A 21,862-nucleotide genomic window follows, 5' to 3' on the forward strand; every position below is an offset into this window, starting at 1 on the left:
ATAGTTTTACAAGGGGTTGTCTGTCATCTGCCTCATCATCTTTTCTTACTGTTTCCATTAATTTTAAATTTGGCTATTGCCAGCATCAGTACTGGTAGCATGAGTTAATACCTAGATGCTACAGAGGCCACACAGGCAATCCAACTCATCAAGGATGGCAAATCAAAGGTTTGATGCACTACCCAGCAAAGTCTGATGATGGGTCAGTGACGGTCTAGACAGATATAGATACAGAGATACCCGCAAACCTGTGTTACCTACGTTAGTGTAGTGGTGCCTCATGCGAGACTGTGCAGGCATTTGATAGCACCAAATGGCCCTGACTTAATCCAGTAGAACGCATTACTGAGCTCTTGGATGGTCTGAAATCTGTACAGTTGAGATCTGATCTATTTTGAGTGTTCATTTATTTTTTTCTATATCTATCCATCCATCATCAACATACACACACACACTATATATATATATATATACACACACTCCAAAGACCAGAAGTAGTTTTTCATTCACTTATATGGTCTAAAAGCCTACAGCTATTTGAAAGTTGGTCTAGATTTTTATAGTCATGTTTTTATGTTCAGTTGAGTCTTTTTTTAATATAAAACAATGTGTACTACATCTCTCGGATGAAAGGTGCTATACAAATAAAATGCATTTCTTCAATACTGTTAATATCAATTATAAATAAATGCAACTCTAAGGAGTGTCATAATACCAACATCAGTTCAGTTATTCCATATGTAATATATTGATAAAAACAATATTACATTCAAGAACAAAGGCTAATGAGGGCCCAAAAATGTGGCGCAAACTCATAAAATCATAGTATCTTGAGGTATGTGAAAGAACACTTGTCTTTGTGTAATGTGTTAAGTTTTTCATTCATTTCTGCCTCTCTGTACCTCCATCCAATATCCATGCTGGTTCCCAAGACAGAGCACTTAAAAAATTCCATGACAAAGATGTAGAATTCAAAGAATAATTGACCACATTTGTGGCTGGAAGTTTCCTGTCAACAGTTTTAGAGACATCTATTTATTTATTTTTTTCATTTCTCCTACATCGTTTAACATAATGTCTAGATCTACTGGCCTAGGCACAACAGTATTGGTAATTTCTGAGTGTTCCAAATAAGCATTTGAAAACAGGTGGGTTCCTTGGTATTTGTTGATCACTTTAATGTGTTTAGGGGGGGATTTTCATGAGATCAAACAGTGTGGGACAATGAGTTTAGCCTACCAAGACATTACTCTAACATACAGAAAAAAAGGCTTGTCAATGGAATCCAAATAACATGATTCAGCATGGTAGCAGGTGAAAAAAAGCCTTGATCCTACTACTCAACCCTTCTACCTCTCCCCAGTAGTTAGAAATATTAATGACCACATACGCAGAAAATTTGCAGTTTTTTTTTTTCTTTTTTTAAATACTGTGGCAGTAGCAATAGAACAGAAAATTGGTGGTCAGTCAACACATGAGTGTTAATTGGAGAAAAAAAGAATCATCCTGTGTTTGGGCACTAAGAGATCTGTCCTTCACTGAACTGATAAGGGATGCAATTTGAAAATTCGTGTTGGGCAATTTTTATTACAATGAGCTTCTAACTGACCAATAAAACACCAATATTCTGCTGTTTCATGTTGCTACAAGAATTTAGATGTCCAAAAGAAAGTTAGTATTGCTAAGATATGACTAGTGTGCTACCCCCACATGTGCGGGGCAAATAAGAAAAGGCGATACCAGAAGTATAGAAAGAATAATAAAATAAACAGGAATATCAGGGAAATGTGAGAGACAATTGAGACTAAGCTAACGACACATCTGCCAATGAAATGTCGCCATTATACAGAAGGAATCACTGAGTTTAAAAAACCTGGGTCAGGAGACAACCGCAGAGGTACAAAAGGCTTCAGAGGAGTTGAGCAGTTCTTTCACAGTCTGTTGACCACCAGGTATCTCCAGAGGCTGATACAGCATGTATTAATAGTCATTTTGATTTTCTTAAACTAGAATCTGGTTGATAGATCAGCTAGACCAGAAAAGTAATCTGAAAGCATAGTTATGCATTTATATTACCTCCCCTGTCCTGTGAACCCTGTTCCTTATTTTCATTTCCAAAAATTGGTAACACTAGGTACTCATCATGGAATAATAAAACATCCATTCATGGTCTGATCATTCTCTCAATATGGAGATTTCTGTGGTGTGTCCGCACTTTGACGTCAATTGGCTTCTTGAGAAAGACTGGCATCAATCCACAGGTTTCTAAGGGTTCATCTCAGGTTTGACTAACAAGATTTTCTCTAAACCTGCTTGCTGGGACAGGCACCAGGTGTAGTAGAGGTTTATATCTACAAAAGGTTGTTTGTTTGTTTTTGTTTATAAAAATTCTGAGGTGGAGTTAAGGCAATTTATTTGGCAAGGTTTTAAAACATTTTGCCTACTTAACAGAAGAAAAAAATCTGTTTGAAAACAAACCAGTTAGCTTGGAATCATGTCTACCCAAATATGAGTTTTGCATTATTTATAAATAGAAATATTTGGATTTTGCTTTCATTTCATATTCCTACAAAACAATGCACTGTTTTTGTTACTGTGAGCAGAATGCAATTAATCACAATTAAAAATATTAACCATTTGATAGCAGCCATGCACACACACATGCACCCACACATATAGATATTTTCTAAGGAGTAATAAAATACATAAAAGAAACGAAAGACAACCTTTTGTGAAAGAAAATCCTTACTGAGGTTGAGGGGAGCATCATTCTTCTGTGGTGCCCAGAGAGGTTTGGTAGATGTGGTGGTTGCTACACCAGTAAAGTTAGAGTTCAGACATTTTATTCCCATGACCTTATGCTTAGATGAAAGTAAGGGGGTAGATGCAGGCAGCAGAGAGGAGATGGTGGCCTTTTTCACCACAGAGTTAGCAGATTTACAATGAGTCCTAGCTGAGGAAGCACCCGGAGAAGACTGAGGCGTGGAAGGTGACACTGCATCAGATGGTCTAGCCAGGTTGCACATGGGAATGAGCGTCGTGTCTAAGTCCATGTCTTCTAAGTACTCCTCTTTATGAGGAACTGACAGGATAAATTCAAGAGTTCGTGGATAAATAGTGATCAGGAACAGCTAAACTAAGGATACAGCTGCTTGTACTGTGCTTCTTGATAGTTTGTTAGAGGTTGACAGAGGGTGTTTGTCTGCTCACTTGAAATCCAATACAGGCTGATGCACATTTTAGCAGGCATGGCACGATGATCCCTGAGTGCTTTCAAACTGATCTCCACAGACCTCATACTTCAAGCTGTAGGGTACAAGAACAATATGGTTGGGATAATATTTCAGATAAAAAAATTATATATGAAAAATACACATAGACACAGACACATACACGCAAGTGCATGCACACACACATGCTACAAAAAAAGATAAGTTAATCTAATGACTGGCTATGTTTCCAGTTAATGGTACCCAGTTAATCATTCATTTAAAAAAGACAATCTTATAGACAGAACAGGGGGCAGATGTCCATTTTTGGACTCTAAAACAACATTAAAAAAAAGATGAAAGTCAATGATGTGGTTGCACTTTAAGAAACAGGTGGCTAAACCTAGCACTGGACTGGGCAAGACCAATGCTTGGATTATACTGGGAAAAACCACTGCTAGGTTTGGCACGTTCCTCTACCTCTTCTCGCACCACTACACCACATTGCCTTGTCTGTGAATGAAGATCTTTAAAGTATGAACATATTGCCATTTAGTGATAAATGTCAAGTACTCAGTAAGTAACTTACAACATAATTTCTTTATGACCTGTTGACAGTACACAATTTTAGCCCAATCAGCCGGTTGCCGACTAGCTTTGCTCTCCTCTTCCAACTATGAGGCAGCCCTTCCCTCGGAAGTCTGGGTCTTTACGCGTGAACACCTTAAATACGTCAGTCAGGCTGTCAGCGACTTCCCAAATCAAACTTGGTTTACAATGACATAAAAAAAAGCTACAGCCAATAAGAGCAGACATAGGGTTGCTATTTAGCGCTGTCAAAGCTCCTCTGGCAAGCTTGCGTGTCATTAACATATTGCTCAAAATGTTTCCAGATTCATTCTCTGACATACATTTAGTGTAACAATATCCTGATTCCTACCCCCCCAAAAAGATGTGGGTGGTTGCCATAAAATGCACTGTTGCTGCTGATGGAGAATCGTTAACTTCATCCATCCATTCATCCTCTACCGCTTATCCGGGGTCGGGTCGTGGGGACAGCAGCCTAAGAAGAGAAGCCAAGACTTCCCTCTCCCTAGCTACTTCCTCCAGCTCATCCGGAGGGATCCCCAGGCGTTCCGAGACCAGTCGAGAGACACAGTCTCTCCAACGTGTCCTGGGTCTTCTCGGGGGCCTCCTACAGGAGGGACATGCCCTGAACACCTCACCAGGGAGTCGTCCAGGGGGCATTCTAACTAGATGCCCAAGCCACCTCATCTGGCTCCTCTCAATGTGGAGGAGCAGCGGCTCTACTCCGACCTCCTCCCGGATGGCAGAGCTTCTCACCCTATCTCTAAGAGAGAGCTCAGCCACCCTAAGGAGGAAGCTCATTTCGGCCGCTTGTACCCGTGATCTTGTTCTTTCAGTCATTACCCAAGGTGACCATGACCATAGGTGAGGGTAGGAACGAAGATCGACCAGTAAATCACTCGTGAACAAGACCCCGAGGTACTTGAACTCCTCCACTTGGGGCAGGATCTCCTCCTTGACCCGGAGAAGGCACTCCACCTTTTTTTCCGGTTGAGAACCATGGCCTCGGATTTGGAGGTGCTGATTTTCATCCCAGCCGCTTCACACGCGGCGACAAACCGATCCAGTGATCGTTGGAGGTCACGGGCCAGTGACGCCAACAGGACCACATCAAAGAGCAGAGACCCAATCCTGAGGTCACCAAACTGGACCCCATCAACACCATGACTGCACCTAGAAATTCTGTCCATAAAAGTCACGAACAGAATCGGTGACAAAGGGCAGCCCTGGTGGAGACTAACCCTCACCGGAAATGAGTTTGACTTACTGTCAGCAAGGCGGACCAAACTCTGACACCGATTGTACAGGGAGCGGAAGGCCCGTATCGTTATTAGTTAACTTAATAACGAAAACCAAAATTACTACATGAACATCTAGTTAAACTGGATGAAAATGGAGGTCTTGACAGTGTAGAGGTTGGCAGAATTCAATAGTGCAGCAGTAAACAAATAGCAGGTTTGTTTCAGAGGCATTTATTATTATTCTTTGTCTTCAGGACAAAGAAAGGCACATTGTGAATGGGTTATGAATGGTGAGCCTCCATTGCTCACTCACAGGTCGATGTCGGACTCGGTAGCATTCTCTGGTCCCCTCCCCAATCTGGCCAGCGATGAAATGTTTAGCCGCATGTCGTCGCTTCGTCGTTGGTTGTCACGGTGGTGCCCGTGACAGGTGGCCTTTATAGACAATTGGAGCACATTTTGGGGAAAACCTGGTCTGATTAGGAGAGACGGTGTCCATCCCACATGGGAGGGTGCCTCTCTCATTTCTAGTAACTTGGCTAATTTTATTAGACCCAAAGTGACCTGACAACCCAGGGTCCAGACCAGGATGCAGAGTTGTAGTCTTACACACCTCTCTGCTGCTTCCATAGAACCCTCATCCACCAACAATAATATATTTAACACTATAGAGGTAGTCTCTGTTCCACTGTTAAAAGTTCACCAAGCACAGAGCAGGGGAGCGGTCAATCACCATAATCTTATTAAAATTAATACCAAAGCAAAAGTTGGAGAAACTAATATCACAATTAAGTGTGGAGTGTTAAATATTAGATCTCTTTTGTGTAAATCCCTGATCCTCTGATTTCTTATCTGGGCTGCTGGGGTCCAGAAACATGATCACCTGACAGGCCTCTGTCACCCCACTGGGTCATGGTTTCCTCTCCTCTCCTCTCCTCTCCTCTCCTCTCCTCTCCTCTCCTCCTCCTCAAGTAGACTAGCTATGCTGACTCTTGTGGAGTTTTTCTGCTTCCCCCCCCCCCCCGTATTCATTTTCAGGTATCGCCGCCTTCGGAGCTGCGTGATGACCTCCGGCCCCGCTGACCCACTTGGCTGGCAGCTTGCATAGTGCATTTTTGTATGTGTTCTGTGCTCTGTGCCTCCCCTCCCCTTCCCCCTCCCCTCTCCTCTTTCCTCCATTCTATCCTCTACCTGTCCTCCCCCCTCTCCTCTCTCTCTACCAAGTTGGCCACCAGCAGGAGGGTCCCCCTACATGAGCCTGGTCCTGCTCAAGGTTTCTTCCTGTTAAAGGGGAGTTTTTCCTTGCCACTGTTGTTTGTTGGGGGTTAGGCCCTGGGATTCTGGAAAGCACCTTGAAACAATTTTGATTGTATAAATAAAGACTGATTTGATTTGATTTGACAGGTCCAGGTCTCAACAACTCCCATGTCCTGACTCTAAATTGTTTCGAGGAGTTGAAAAAACGGGCATGGCTGTCCTGCTGAAGCAATTTTTTTGTAATTTTCCAAAATTAGGCAAACGTGTGCCATCATTGCCTCTTCTTGCATGTCCTCTTCCATGTTGCATGCATGTTTTCAAATTGTTGGAATGATTCTTCTTCTTTTGCTTTTATTAGACTGCAAGTGATCATACAAGATTTTTTGCTTGGGGAACAAGATTCTAGATTGGTGGTGAGACAGAATCATGTGTATGGTATGTTGTGTTGAAATTAGAGCACACCACTCATAGTATGATCAAATCTGTTCATTGCCTGATTTTTATATTCATGGGTGGGTTCTCTAACAGATAAAAAAAAATCTCTTGAAATTTAGAAAGTCCTTATACTGTATGTGTACCGCACTGTAGGTTGAACTGTATGGTGAGTCAATGACTCCAAAAGTCATGTAGTGTGAACAAGTCATTAGGAGAAAGGGGATTCACATGAATGTACATGAATGCACAGCTTGACTGCCCTGTAAACACAGGGCTAGAGATCAACATGCAAACAGCTTGTGGGTTCAGTGTCCCAGTGGTGAGTATTGCGTCACTTCCTGTCTCTTCTATCGTTCGTTGGTTGCATTGTGCACGGGGTGCCGTATTCACTTAATATTGAACACTTGGTGTGTTGTATTCACTTAATATTGAACACTTGGTGTGTTGTATTCACTTTACTTAAAATTTTGAACACTTGAGACATTCTAGTCACCTGATATCAACAGTAAGAAACAACCCATATTAAACAAATACAGGGCTTCGCCGATCACTAGCGTTAGCATGGCCTCACCGTCTGTTTCACCCGGTGTCTTTGTCTGTTCAGAGTGTGAAATGTTTAGTTACTCCTCTGCCTCCCTTAGTGAAGGGAATAGGTGCAAGAAGTGTAGTTTATTTATGGCTATGGAGGCGAGACTTAGCGAGCTTGAGACGCGGTTCCGCAGCTTGGAGTTAGCTGGAGTTGCGTCATGTAGCCAGGGTAAGCTAGCTGCTGCGGAGCCGCCTAGCGTAGCTACAGCTAGCGGTCCCCCGGCAGCAGCCGAGCAGCCGGCTAGCCAGGGCGGCTGGGTGACGGTTCGTAGGAAGCGTAGCCCAAAACAAAGGCCCACGGTGCACCACCAACCGCTTCCCGTGGCTAACCGCTTTTCCCCACTCGGCGACACACCCGCCGAGAAACCGACCCTGGTAATTGGCGACTCTGTTTTGCGCTACGTGAAGCCGACTCCAGCGACCATAGTTAAGTGCATTCCGGGGGCCAGAGCGGGCGACATAGAAGCAAATTTATGGCTGCTGGCGAGACGTAATCGTAAATTTGGTAAAGTTATTATTCACGTCGGAGCCAACGACACCCGGCTTCGTCAGTCGGAGGTCACTAAAATTAACTTGAAGTCGGTGTGTAACTACGCAAAAACGATGTCGGACTCCGTAGCATTCTCTGGTCCCCTCCCCAATCTGGCCAGCGATGAGATGTTTAGCCGCATGTCATCGCTTCGTCGCTGGCTGTCACGGTGGTGCCCCGATAACCAGGTGGCCTTTATAGACAATTGGAGCACCTTCTGGGGAAAACCTGGTCTGATTAGGAGAGACGGTGTCCATCCCACTCGAGATGGCGCTTCTCTCATTTCTAGTAATCTGGCTAATTTTATTAGACCCAAAGTGACCTGACAATCCAGGGTCCAGACCAGGACACAGAGTTGTGGTCTTACACACCTCTCTGCTGCTTCCTTAGAACCCTCATCCACCAACAATAACATATTTAACACTATAGAGGTAGTCTCTGTTCCACGGTTAAAAGTTCACCAAGCACAGAGCAGAGCGGTCAATCACCAAAATCTTATTAAATTTAATACTGAAGCACAAGTTGGAGAAACTAATATCACAATTAAGTGTGGACTGTTAAATATTAGATCTCTTTTGTGTAAATCCCTGTTAGTGCACGACCTGATAGCGGATCATCACATTGATTTTTTTGTCTTACTGAGACCTGGCTTCAGGAGGAGGAGTATGTTAGCTTAAATGAATCTACTCCTCCTACCCATCTTAATTATCATATTCCACGTGTTACTGGTCGAGGAGGGGGAGTGGCAGCAATCTATCACTCCAAGTTATTAATTAATCCCAGACCAAAACACAGCTTCAGTTCATTTGAAAGCCTGACTCTTGGCATCACTCATCTGAACTGGAGGACAGAAAAGCCACTTCTGTTTGTAGTAGTATATCGGCCCCCTGCTGGGCCACATTCAGAGTTCCTGTCTGAGTTCTCTGATTTCTTATCTGACTTGGTCCTTAGAACGGAAAAAGTCATTATCATTGGAGACTTTAACATCCATATGGACGTTATAAACGACAGCTTTAGAAATGGCTTCATTTCATTACTTGAGTCAGTTGGTTTCCTCCAGCAGATAAACCAACCAACTCACAGCTTTAACCACACCCTAGATCTAGTCCTGACTTATGGTGTTGAGGTAGAACATGTGTCAGTGTTCCCTCGGAACCCAGTCCTGTCAGACCACTCTTTGATCACTTTTACATTTATGATTAAGGATTCTTCTATGCTCAGAACAAAGTCTTACTATAGCAGATGTCTTTCAGATAATGCTGTAGCTAAGTTTAAGGAAGTGATCCCTGTGCTGATCCCAGGACCACCGTGTGTTTCCCCAGGGATCAATCATTATAATCTGAGCCCTGCTGAGGTTGACTCTATTGCTGAAGGTGCAGCAACCTCACTGAGAATCACGCTTGATTCTGTTGCCCCCCTGAAAAAGAAAATAGTAAATCAGAGGAGGTGTGCCCCCTGGTATAATTCACATATCAGGACCCTCAAGCAGAAAGTGCGAAGACTGGAAAGGAAGTGGCATTCTTGTAAGATAGACAGCTACCATGTAGCCTGGAAAGACTGTCTATTAGTTTACAAAAAGGCCCTTCGCAAGGCTAGAACAGCTTATTTTTCTTCTTTGATTGAGGAATAAGAACAACCCCAGGTTTCTCTTCAGCACTGTGGCCAAATTAACCAAGAGTCACAGTGTTTTAGATCCACGTATCCCTTCTTCCCTTAGTGGTGAAGACTTCATGAGCTTCTTCACTGATAAAGTTCTAGCCATCAGAGAGAAAGCTAACCAGGCCATCCCTACAACTGGACCATCACCAGATGTGCCGACTGTGGGAACATGCAGGGTCTCCAACGAGCCCTTAAGCTCCTTCAGCCCTATATTTTTTTGAGGCGTCATCGCTAATTCAGAAATCCAAGACCACTACGTGTCTTTTAGATCCCATCCCAACACACTTGTTGAAGGATGTTCTACCACTGATAGGCAGTTCTATCCTGGACCAGATCAATGGTTCTTTAGTGTCAGGTTATGTACCCCGGTCCTACAAGGTGGCAGTGATTAAGCCGTTGCTTAAAAAACCATCACTGGATCCTGATGTCTTGGGAAATTATAGGCCAATATCCAACCTTCCTTTTATCTCTAAAGTTCTAGAGAAGGTGGTGGTGACTCAGTTACTGGAGCACCTGCAGAGGAACAGCCTGTTTGAGATGTTTCAGTCAGGCTTTAGAGCTCACCACAGCACAGAAACAGCACTTCTTAAAGTCACTAATGATCTTCTCATAGCTCCGATCATGGACTGGTCTCTATGCTGGTTCTGCTGGACCTCAGTGCTGCTTTTGATACAGTTGATCACAGCATCCTGTTACAGAGACTGGAACATGTGATTGGGATTAAAGGGACAGCACTAGACTGGTTTAGATCATACTTATCTGATAGATACCAGTTTGCCCATGTCCACGGCGTTCCCTCCTCATACAGTAGGGTTAGCCATGGAGTTCCTCAAGGTTCCGTACTCGGACCAATCCTCTTCACATTGTACATGCTTCCCTTAGGGAACATTATTCGGCAGCATGGGATAAATTTTCATTGTTATGCTGATGACACTCAGCTCTATTTATCCATGAAACCCGAGGAGACAGAGAAGTTAGTGAAGCTCCAGACCTGTCTTAAAGACATAAAGTCCTGGATGTCTTCAAATTTCCTCCTCCTTAACCCAGGAAAAACTGAGGTCATGGTGTTTGGTCCTGAACCTCTCAGGGATAGATTAGATCACATGATCACTCTAGATGGTATCTCATTAACATCTAGTCTCTCTGTGAGGAATCTAGGAGTAACTTTTGATCAAAATCTCTCCTTCAACTCACACATTAAATTAGTCTCTAGAAGTGCCTTTTTTCACTTGAGGAACATCTCAAAGATCAGGAAGCTACTGATGCAGCCTGATGCTGAAAAGTTAGTCCATGCATTTGTTACTTCCAGGCTGGACTACTGTAACTCCTTATTATCAGGGTGTCCAAACAACTCTTTAAGAAGCCTCCAGTTGATCCAAAATGCTGCAGCCAGAGTTCTGACAGGTATTGACAAAAGAGATCACATAAGTCCTGTAATGGCGTCGCTTCATTGGCTGCCCGTTAAATTTAGAATAACTTTTAAAACCCTTCTTCTGACCTACAAGGTCCTCAGAGGCCTAGCTCCATCCTACCTGGAGGAGCTAGTGATACCCTATCAGCCCAATAGACCGCTCCGCTCTCAGAATGCTGGTCTACTTGTGGTTCCCAGAGTTTCTAGGAGTAGAATGGGGGGCCGAGCATTTAGCTACCAGGCCCCCTGCTTTGGAACCAGCTCCCTGTCCAGGTACGGGAGGCGGACTCCATCGCTACTTTTAAGATCAGACTCAAAACCTACCTCTTTGAAAAAGCTTACTGTTACTAATTCAGTAGTTCCAGTTACTATCATAGACAGACAAATTATCATACTTAGGGGGTCGTCTAATCATTAGGTCACATTCTAGCTATGCTGTTATAGGCCAAGGCTGCCGGGGTCCGGAAACATGATCACCTGACAGGCCTCTGTCACTCCACTGGGTCATGGTTTCCTCTCCTTTCCTCTCCTCATCAAGCAGACTAGTTATGCTGATTCTTGTGTAGTTTTTCTGCTTCTCCCCCCCCCCCCCCCTATCTATTTGCAGGTATCACTGCCATCGGAGCTGCATAATGACCGCCGGCCCCGTTGAAGTGATTGTGCATATTTTTTGTGTGTGTTTCTGTGCTCTGTGCCTCTCCTCTCCTCTCCTCTCCTCTCCTTCTCCTTTTCCTCTCCCTCTCCCCTTCTTTCCTCTCCTCTTTCCCCTCCTCCTCCTTCTCCTCTCCTCTACCTCCCCTTCACTCTACCTCTCCTCTCCTCTCCTCTACCCCTCTACTCTCCTACCTATCCTATCCTCTACCTGTCCTCCCTCCTCTCCTCTCTCTTTACCCAGCCGGCCATCAGCAGGAGGGTCCCCCTACATGAGCCTGGTCCTGCTCAAGGTTTCTTCCTGTTAAAGGGGAGTTTTTCCTTGCCACTGTTGCTTGTCTGGGGTCAGGCCCTGGGATTCTGGAAAGCGCCTTGAAACAATTTTGATTGTATAAGACGCTATATAAATAAAGATTGATTTGATTTGATTTGTGTTACATCACAGTATGCTCCAGATGAAATTACACCTATAGATTTTACATAGTCCTTATTTTAAATTTCTTCAAAAAATGATAGATTTTGCTTAATGCCCCTTTAACCGACTTTATTTCTGTCAAATCAAAAATTTGCAAATCAAAATTTGGCAATATCTATGAGAAGGGAGGCTAAGACTGTCTCTCAAAACATTTTACTGCACTGTACACTCCTGCCATGGCCTAACTGATGGTGAGATATTTGCGGTATTATTATGTTTTTCTAAATGGCATATACGCTTGTCATTAGATCAATGCAATCAAATTTTTAAGGACCTAGGACCTTATGTACATACGCACTTTTCAACTCTGATATCAACTTTTTGCCTACCATATGCAATTTCTATTGCTTTTGAGCCATTGGAGACCCTGAGGTGATGCTGGGAAACTGTTAATAACCTGACAGGACTCTTCACCTGACAGACCTCTGTCACCCCACTGGGAAATGGTCTCCTCTCCTTTCCTTTCCTCTCCTCTCCTCTCCTCCTCATCAAGTAGACTAGTGATGCTATTTATTGTGTAGTTTTTCTCCTCCCCCCCCTTCTGTATCTATATCTCATCTACAGGTATTGCCGCCTTCAGAGCTGCATACTGACCTCCAACCTCCGCTGACCCACTCAACTTGACTCTACTGGCAGCTTACTTTACTTAACATAAACAATTTTGATTGTAAAAGACGCTATATAAATAAAGGTTGATTGATTGATTGATTGATTGATTGATTGATTGATTGATTGATTGATTGATTGAAATATGTATAAAACGGTGCAGAAAATGTTCTTTACAATTGCAGCTTTTGGAGCTATAAGATTTTTTTAGAAGGATTTTTTGGCTCAGTACAATGACTAGCTTTCAGTACCCAAGGACAGTCCTCGTGGAACTGTACACAGAGTTCAGCACTTGCAGTGCAACAAAGCCAGGAACCATCCCCTACCTCTGCCCACACAGGTACTGTGACACAGGGTCGGTTCAGCGAGAGATGTCTGACCGATCGGGACTCAGCCAGTCGACACTGAGCCAAGCCAGGCCAGCTGTGTGGGATGGAATTTGGAGTTCTTGACAACGTAGAGGTTGGCATATTTCATGCTTGTGCATCATTAGATTGACAGCAGGTATATTTAAAAGCAATTTATTAACAAGAAAAAGGGTAAACATGCAATCTATCTAAAGTGTACTTCTGTGTAGTTGTGTGTCTCTGTGAAAAGGGCCTCCTGAGGCCTTAGGCCTAGGAAAAAGATCACCAAATGGCTGAACATGTGGGATATTCAGGCCTTATGCATGTGTGAAGTTTGATAAGTAGTCTATGTATTTCAGGTTCAAGGTTAGAAGAAGGATGGTTTGTTTAGTATGCAAAAGACCCTGAGTCTATATATTGCAACTAAACTTAACATCAACTTAACAATGAGTCAATGAACCAATACCTGAGTACCAAACCGAGTACCAAACACAACAATTTGCTAAAACACAAATATAACATCAGGTCAAAGGTCTTTGCTTAGCTTAGCCCACCTAGGCCCAGTTGGTTTTACCAGTCCTGGAGGGGTGCTGAATACAATGGGCTTCCTAAACACAGGATCAGTTCAGAGGACTGAACCAGTCAATACTCAGATGAGTCATGCCAGCTTTGTGGGATGGAATCATCTAAATGTCAGCCAAATCCAAATCCCATGTTATACCAGGTTAATGCATGGGTAACCTTTGGTGTTTGCCTGCAGAGGCTATTAAATGTTGGAGTTAAGTAATTGATAATTACCAAATATAATTATTATTAAATAATAGGATATAAGTACATAAGTACAACCATCCTTCTGAAAGGGATACAGATAGTCAATTTGTTTAATCTATCACATAAAATATTCTTGGTTGTGAATTTAGCACTCTGATAATTAACTTAATAACTAGAACAAAAATTACTACATTAACAGTTGGCTAAAAGTAAAGATATATACAATAAAATTATAATATGTGTTGGTATTAATAACACCTGACTATGAAAATCAGATGTTACTAAAATTAATGTGGAGTCCATAATTATGCCAGGATGACGTTGGTAGTTTTCTCCCTAATATGACTAGTGATGAAATGTAATGGTATAGCCACATGTCTTCATTCCACTGGTAGTTAATGAGGTGGTGTCCAGCAAACGGCATGGGCTACATTGATGACTGGCTGGCACCCTTTTTTGGAATATGTGGCCTGATTAGGACTGATGGAATCTACCCCACCCTAAATGGGGTCGCTGTCCTGTCTAGAAATATAGCACATTCTTTTAGTCCTTATCCATTACAAACCAGAGCTGGGGCCAGGAAACAGAACTACAGGGAGTGCAGAATTATTAGGCAAAAGAGTATTTTGACCACATCATCCTCTATATGCACATTGTCTTACTCCAAGCTGTATAGGCTGGAAAGCCCACTACCAATTAAGCATATCAGGTGATGTGCATCTCTGTAATGAGAAGTGGTGTGGTCTCATGACATCAACACCCCATATCAGGTATGCATAATTATTAGGCAACTTCCTTTCCTTTGGTAAAATGGGTCAGAAGAGGGACTTCCCGAAAAGTCAAAAATAGTGAGATATGTTGCAGAGAGATGCAGCACTCCTAAAATAGCCAAGCTTCTGAAGCATGATCAGCGAACAGTCAAGCGTTTCCTTCAAAATAGTCAACAGGGTCGCAAGAAGCGTGTGGAAAAACCAAGGCGCAAAATAACTGCCCATGAACTGAGAAAAGTCAAGCGTGCAGCTGCCAAGATGCCACTTGCCACCAGTTTTGCCATATTTCAGAGCTGCAACATCACTGGAGTGCCCAAAAGCACAAGGTGAGCAATACTCAGAGACATGGCCAAGGTAAGAAAGGCTAAAAAACGACCACCACTGAACAAGACACAAGCTGAAAAGTCAAGACTGGGCCAAGAAATATCTCAAGACTGATTTTTCTAAGGTTTTATGGACTGATGAAATGAGAGTGAGTCTTGATGGGCCAGATGGATGGGCCCGTGGCTGGATCGGCAAAGGGCAGAGAGCTCCAGTCCGACTCAGGCGACATCAAGGTGGAGGTGGGGTACTGGTATGGGCTGGTATCATCAAAGATGAGCTTGTGGGGCCTTTTCGGGTTGAGGATGGAGTCAAGCTCAACTCCCAGTCCTACTGCCAGTTTCTGGAAGACACCTTCTTCAAGCAGTGGTACAGGAAGAAGTCCGCATCCTTCAAGAAAAACATGATTTTCATGCAGGACAATGCTCCATCACATGCATCCAAGTACTCCGCAGCGTGGCTGGCAAGAAAGGGCCTAAAAGAAGAAAAACTAATGACATGGCCTCCTTGTTCACCTGATCTGAACCCCACAGAGAACCTGTGGTCCCTCATCAAATGTGAGATTTACAAGGAGGGAAAACAGTCCACCTCTCTGAACAGTGTCTGGGAGGCTGTGGTTGCTGCTGCACGCAATGTTGATCGGGAACAGATCAAAACACTGACAGAATCCATGGATGGCAGGCTTTTGAGTGTCCTTGTAACTATATTGGTCACTGATTTGTTTTTGAATGTCAGAAATGTATATTTGCGATTGTTGAGCTGTTATATTGGTTTCCCTGGTGAAAATAAATAATTTAAATGGGTATATATTCGTTTTTTGTTAAGTTGCCTAATAATTATGCACAAAGTAATAGTCACCTGCACACAGATATCATCCTAAAATAGCTAAAACTAAAAAAGCCCCACTCCAACTCCCAAAAATATTCAGCTTTGATATTAATGAGTCTTTTGGGTTCATTAAGAACATGGCTGTTGTTCAATAATAAAATTAATCCTCAAAATTACAACTTGCCTAATAATTCTGCACTCCCTGTACAGTCCTACACATTTCTTTGTGCCTCCATTAAAACAGTCAGAAGGATAATATTGTACAGAAACTGTGTGTGCCCAGAAATAAAAATGAAGGAGAGTCAATAAAAATAATCTAATAATAATTAACACAATTTATGTTGCATCTTAACAGCCGTGCAAAGAAATTAAATGTGGCCTCTTAAAAATCTGATCTCTGGCCTCTTAGGCTGTTCTGATAAAAGACATGATGTCAGACTCAGACTGATATAGATTTATTTTGTCTAACTGAAACCTGATTATGGCAGGACTATTTTGCTTGTCTAAATGAATCTACTCCACCCAGTCATTTGAATGTCCATATTCCTAGAGATGCTGGCTGAGGCAGCAGTTTTGCAGCCATTTTTAAATAATTCCTATTAATAAATTATAGGCCTAAAGAGTGCTACAGCTCAATTAAAAGTCTTAATTTTGTTATTTCAAAGTTTATTTGCTATATATTTTGCTATATATTTTGGTCCTTGCCCCAAAATCCTATTTTGTCAGACCATCAAATAATAACATTTAAATAAAGATTACATTGTAAAAATAAAATGTTTTCTCTTAGTGGTTACTTGATTATGCCAAGAGTAATTTTCAGAAGGCAGTTCTAAGAGCTTTAAATGCAGTAAACTGTCTCAATATGTCTTAAGACTCCTTTGGTAATGCCAACTCCTACCAATTTGACCAACTTGTAAATAACACCATGGACACTTAAAAGCATTCTGGATTCTGTTGCAACCCTTAAAATTAAGTATATAAAACAAAAGAAATTGGTTTAATCCTGAAACTCGCAAGTTAAAACAACTAACATGACAATTCAAAAAGAAATGGCACTCCAACAAGGTAGAGGACTCTTGCTTGGCCTAGAAAGAAAGCCTCAAAACATATAGGAAAGCACTGTACAGTACAACAGCCTACTTAATAGAGGAAACAAAAAATTGGTTTCTTTTCAGCCAGGCTGAAAGAGAGCCAAAACTCCATTGAACCCTCCATCCCCTTAACCTTAATAGTAATGATTTCATAATAGTAATGATTTCATAATTTCATAATAAAATTTTGAGCAATAGGGAAAGGGTCTACCTCGGTCTGACCCCTCTCAACTCTAATTTCACACTATCTATCTTATCGTTAGACTCAGAGACAATTAAACCCGACAATTGCCTAGACAGTCTGACTCCCATTAGCCTTTCAGATCTCTCCTCGCCAATGTTTTCATCCAAACCATCAACCTGTCTCTTATGCCCCTCCCAAATACATTGCTTGGGGAGATCTTTCCATCTATGAACACATCTCTGTTAGACATAATCAATCTGTCTTTAATATTAGGTTTTGTATCAGTTACAAGTAGCTGTAATTAAACCATTAATTTAAAAAAAACTACATTCGATGCAGGAGACTTACCTAAGCTAACTATAGGCCACTCTCCAACCCCTTTTGTCCAAGATCCTCCAGAAAGTGCTTGCCAGGCAATTATGTGACTACCTCCAAAGCAATAGACTTTTTGAGGACTGAAAACTTATTTCTATTCTTGTCCTGTTGGACCTCAGTGCTGCTTTTGACATAGTTGAACATAACATTCCTTACTAAGAATGGAAATATTACTTGGTATAAAAGACTCTGCCTTAAATATCTTACCTTTCAGACCACTCTCAAATTGTCCTATTAACAATGAATCCTCTGCTCCTACGAAAGTCTACCATGGAGTTTCGTAGGGATCAGTACTCGGTCAAATCTTATTTATCTTATAAATGGTCCCTCTTGGTCGTATAATCATTGTCCATTGCTATGCTGATGACACCAAAATTATATCAGTGGAGCCATTTTAGGACCAAAACACTTGAGGAACATGTTTTCTAGAGATGTAGTCTTGCTGGGTGGCAGTAACCTGCCTCCCAGTATGAGTGCAAGGAACCTTGGTGTCTTGTTCAATCAGGATTTGTCTTCAGATACCCATATTAAGCATGTCTCAAGGTCCGCCTTTTATCACCTGTGCAACATTAAAATTAGGAACTTCCTGTCCCAAAGTGATACAGGAAGATTAGTCCATGTATATATATCATCCAGGCTGGATTATTGTAAGTCACTTTTATCGGGCTGCACAAAGTCATTACAGTCTCTACAGCTGGTCCAGAATGCCGCTGCTCGGTGCTGACCAGAACCAGAAAAAGAAACCACATTAGCCCAGTGTTGGCTTCTCTGCATTGGCTCCCTGTTAAGTTTAAAGTAGATTTTAAAATCATTCTCTAACCATATAAGACTATTCATGGTATTGGTCTCTCTTATTTAAATGAACTTGGGAATTCTTATCATCCAACCAGAGTCCTGTGCTCTCATAACAATTACAGTACCCAGGGTTTTGAAAAGTAGTATAGAGATAGAGCCTTCAACTACCAAGTCTGATTTCTCATGAGCCAGTCCCAGTTTGGATTTGAGAGGCAGACACAGTATCATTATCTAAAATGAGAATTAAAACTTTTTGATAAGGCTCCTAATTAGGGTGTACACAGAAATGCTGTGTTCTACTGCTATAGGCTCAGGCTGCTGGAGCTTTGATAATAGGTCCACACCTCTCCCTCTTTCTCCACTTCCCCTACCCTTAGAAAATGATATGTTAATGTCAAATAAATGTACATGTTAATGCTGGAGCTGGTCTTGTTTTTCTTTTTCTAGTTTTGCCGATCCTGGATATGGTCCATCAAGACCCAAAGGATAGGTGGGCCAGATTTCTGTATAAGGACACCTGACGCTGCACCTCGGCCCCTAGACTTATTTCTATACATTGTATATATTACTGATGTTAATGTCAATGTTTTCTGTACATTTGGTATGTACTGCACTGTCCACCACAGGGAGAAGGGCTTTCCTTCCGGTTTCTTCTTTTCCTTAAAACAAATTTAAGTTTTTCCTGACCCATTTTGAGGGTATCACGACAGAGGATGTCACAACTGTGCAGCTTATAAAGTCCTCTGGGGGAATGTTTCTGCTTTTGGGCTCTAATTACAATAAATTTAAACTTAAGCTTAAAGAAATTTGGAATTCTTGACAGTGTGGAGGATGGCAGAATTCACTCTTGTGAAACATTAAACAGACAGCAAGTTTGTTTAAAAGACATTTATCGACAATAAAAGTAAACACACAAGCTATTTACAGTGTATTTCTGTGCAGGTGTGTCTGTGTAAAAAGGGCCTTGAGTCCAAGAATAAAGATCAAACAAAGAAGATTCACCAAAGCCCCATTCACACCACAGAAAATGCTCATGTCGAAACCTAAACAAAATGCAAATCAAATTTGTAGCTACACAATCTTTAATGGAATATATATGTGAAGTACATCATGCTTGAGAAATCAGAGATTGTTTATATACAGCTTATGTAGCGATATGACACAGCTTGAGACATCTGACATGAGATCTGTGAGCTGCTGTACTTCTGTGAGATTCAGTGGCAGATTTCTGACACTGTGGGGGACAGATATTGATGGCAATATTATAAGCCATAGATGTATGGAGTGGTTGTGTAATGGACTTTGCAAATTCATATATGGCCAGTCAGTGCTGGCTAAACATCCTGCGTGTCTTCAACGCAGTAGGTGCACCACTAGGCCCTCCGCATCCTCCACTAATTTTGGTGTGAAAGCAGTAAAAGATGGCTGACTGTGAGGTAATCAAACCATTCGCTGGCTGAGGTCACATGCATGGACGAAATGTGATAATGTATTTCATAGGGTGCCAGGTTAGAGGAAGGAGGGTTGGTTTAGCATGTAAGAAACCCTGAGTCTATGTATTGTAACTTAATTAACATCAATTTAACAATGTGGCAGAGCCAACTAAACCATGGGCTGAACATCAAAATGATCACAAAAACTTTGCTTATCTTAGCACAGCTTCACTAGACTTGGCCTAGTGGGCGTTACCAGTCCTCAAGGGGGAGATGCTCCCTCTGAGGTGTTACCCTTTTAGCTGGAGACCCTGGTGGGGGAACCAGCAAGGCAACCCTTTTTGTTTCCACAAGGCTAACTGAACTTTTTACAGTATTCAATGATTCCTCTGTATTCTCTTGCATCACTGCGGTGAGGAAGAGTAGAGCACAGCTGTTTTTTTTTTGCAGGCAGCCTGAGATATTTAGTTCCACAGCTGGGGATTCTTGGGAGTGGTGGTGAAGTGTGCGGCAGCAGGTAGGAGATGGCAGAGCTAAGAGAAAAGACAAAGGCTGAGCAGGTTTTCACACCTGAATGATTGTGGGACATTTGGAGTTCCAGTGCTCCCTTTGTCTTCAAAACAAATAAAGACATGTGGTCAACTCAAGTTATGTATGGTGAGCCTCCAGAAGGCTTCTTCGGTTCTGAACTGAAGAAGCCTTCTGGAGAGAAGTTGAAACGTCTTCAAGGAAACCTTAACAAGTCCAGTCGACGCAGAGATCTAACTTTGGATAACTATGACCTTGATGAATGAGAAACTGCACAGATGCCACTTACATGGATCATGCACTATTGTAATTGAATGCAGTTGTGTGTAGGGGATTAACTTAAAGTGGAACAAGTGACTTTAACACCTTGCGCACGTGTTTCACGACATAAATACTTTAAACACAGAGAAAATAATGGGCTTGTAATGAAATCCATACTGCAAGTAGCAAAAACAGCGATTTACTAACTTAAACAACTGCTGTGTAATAATGCTGAACTCGGGGTTATAATTGGGGTGCACATGCTCAACATCTGTCAGGGGGATTATTTTAGGAGAATTAAATGATTTACTCACCAATAAACCAGTCATCCTGCACTGTGCCAACTTGTAGCCTGTTGCCAACCATGCTGCTGGTCAGAATTAATGAGTTGTGTGTGGGTCCAGGCCACCTCGTAACAATGTTGATTAATTGCATTTGCACATCATAGATGATCTGTACATTGGAAAATTAAAATGCCTACTGATTACATAAGTTAATTTATCTTGCAATGGTGCCCTTGTAGCAGTGTGTGTGATAACGAAGGCATCACGCGATAGCATCATGCATTACATTAGGAAAACTAGCTCTCACTAAAAATTGCAGTTTTATGTTGACTGCACTGTATGGGAATTTGCTATACCTGGCTGATATTCCATCCCACACAGCTGGCATTGCTCGGCTCAGTGTCGACTGGCTCAACTGGCTCATCCCACATCGGTCTGCTCTGGCTGAAATGATCCCTTGGCTAGGAAGCCCAGTGTGTTCAGCAAAAAGAGGCTTACAGATTAAGCTGTACCAGAATGTACTCTTTTGTCTCCTCTTTAAGTCACTAACCTCCAACCAAAACATTTATTTTAGGATCCATATTGAAAAATGTGTAAAGAACCTGAGGATAAGGTTAGGTTATTGTTACTCCAATAAAGCATTAATAATTATATTTTTCCCAAGCATTGCTGAGTGTTTATATTATTGCAACATATTACACATGAATACTGCCTCACTTCAATTCAATGCCTTGACTTTGTCTCCTTACTTTCTCTCCTAACAACTTCAGCATGTCAAAGTCATCACTGTGTTCTCAATCATCTTGTATCTTGGCAGCAACATCACACGTTTATATAGAAAGCTAGATTGAGCACTCTTTCATCCAATCGATGTTCTCTGCTGACTCCAACTAACAGTTCCTCCATTCTTTACTCCGCTAGGTGGCAGCTTTTCCAGGTCTTCGGTGTTTCACTAAACTTGAAAAATCGGCATTATCATATTTCACTCCCTGGTCATGCAATAACCTTCAGGACACCTAAAAGCTCACTGATTTGGTGCCTCTTAGGGCAGTCCAAACAATCTAAAGAAGAAGTGCTATAAATGAAAGAATAATACATTTTACTTAATCACATTTAAAATTTTAGCCCCATCTATCATTTATAATAGCGTGTCATATTGGCCAGGTCTCGTAAAAAGAGATTTAATCTCAAGGGAATTTCCAGAGAAACAAAGAATAAATAAAAA

The 21,862-nt window shown here is 42.0% G+C and overlaps 1 protein-coding gene across 14 annotated transcripts in view; it reads right to left on the bottom strand.

Moving 5' to 3' along the window:
* The window catches only part of wizb (WIZ zinc finger b), a 42,700-nt gene that overhangs the window by 18,776 nt on the left and 2,062 nt on the right, over positions 1–21,862 (bottom strand). For 10 of the 14 annotated variants that reach the window (XM_057028616.1, XM_057028617.1, XM_057028621.1 and 7 more), the window contains exon 2: positions 2,750–3,306. The exons of 3 other annotated variants lie outside the window; for them this stretch is intronic. In XM_057028616.1, the coding sequence (XP_056884596.1) occupies positions 2,750–3,053 (304 nt within the window). In that variant the 5' untranslated portion in view covers positions 3,054–3,306. Of the gene's footprint in view, positions 1–2,726; positions 3,307–21,862 lie in introns of those variants that run through there. One more of the 14 variants, XM_057028629.1, reaches the window with a different exon arrangement.

The sequence above is a fragment of the Takifugu flavidus genome, chromosome 3, assembly GCF_003711565.1.
Source record: "Takifugu flavidus isolate HTHZ2018 chromosome 3, ASM371156v2, whole genome shotgun sequence".
Taxonomy (NCBI): Eukaryota; Metazoa; Chordata; class Actinopteri; order Tetraodontiformes; family Tetraodontidae; genus Takifugu; species Takifugu flavidus.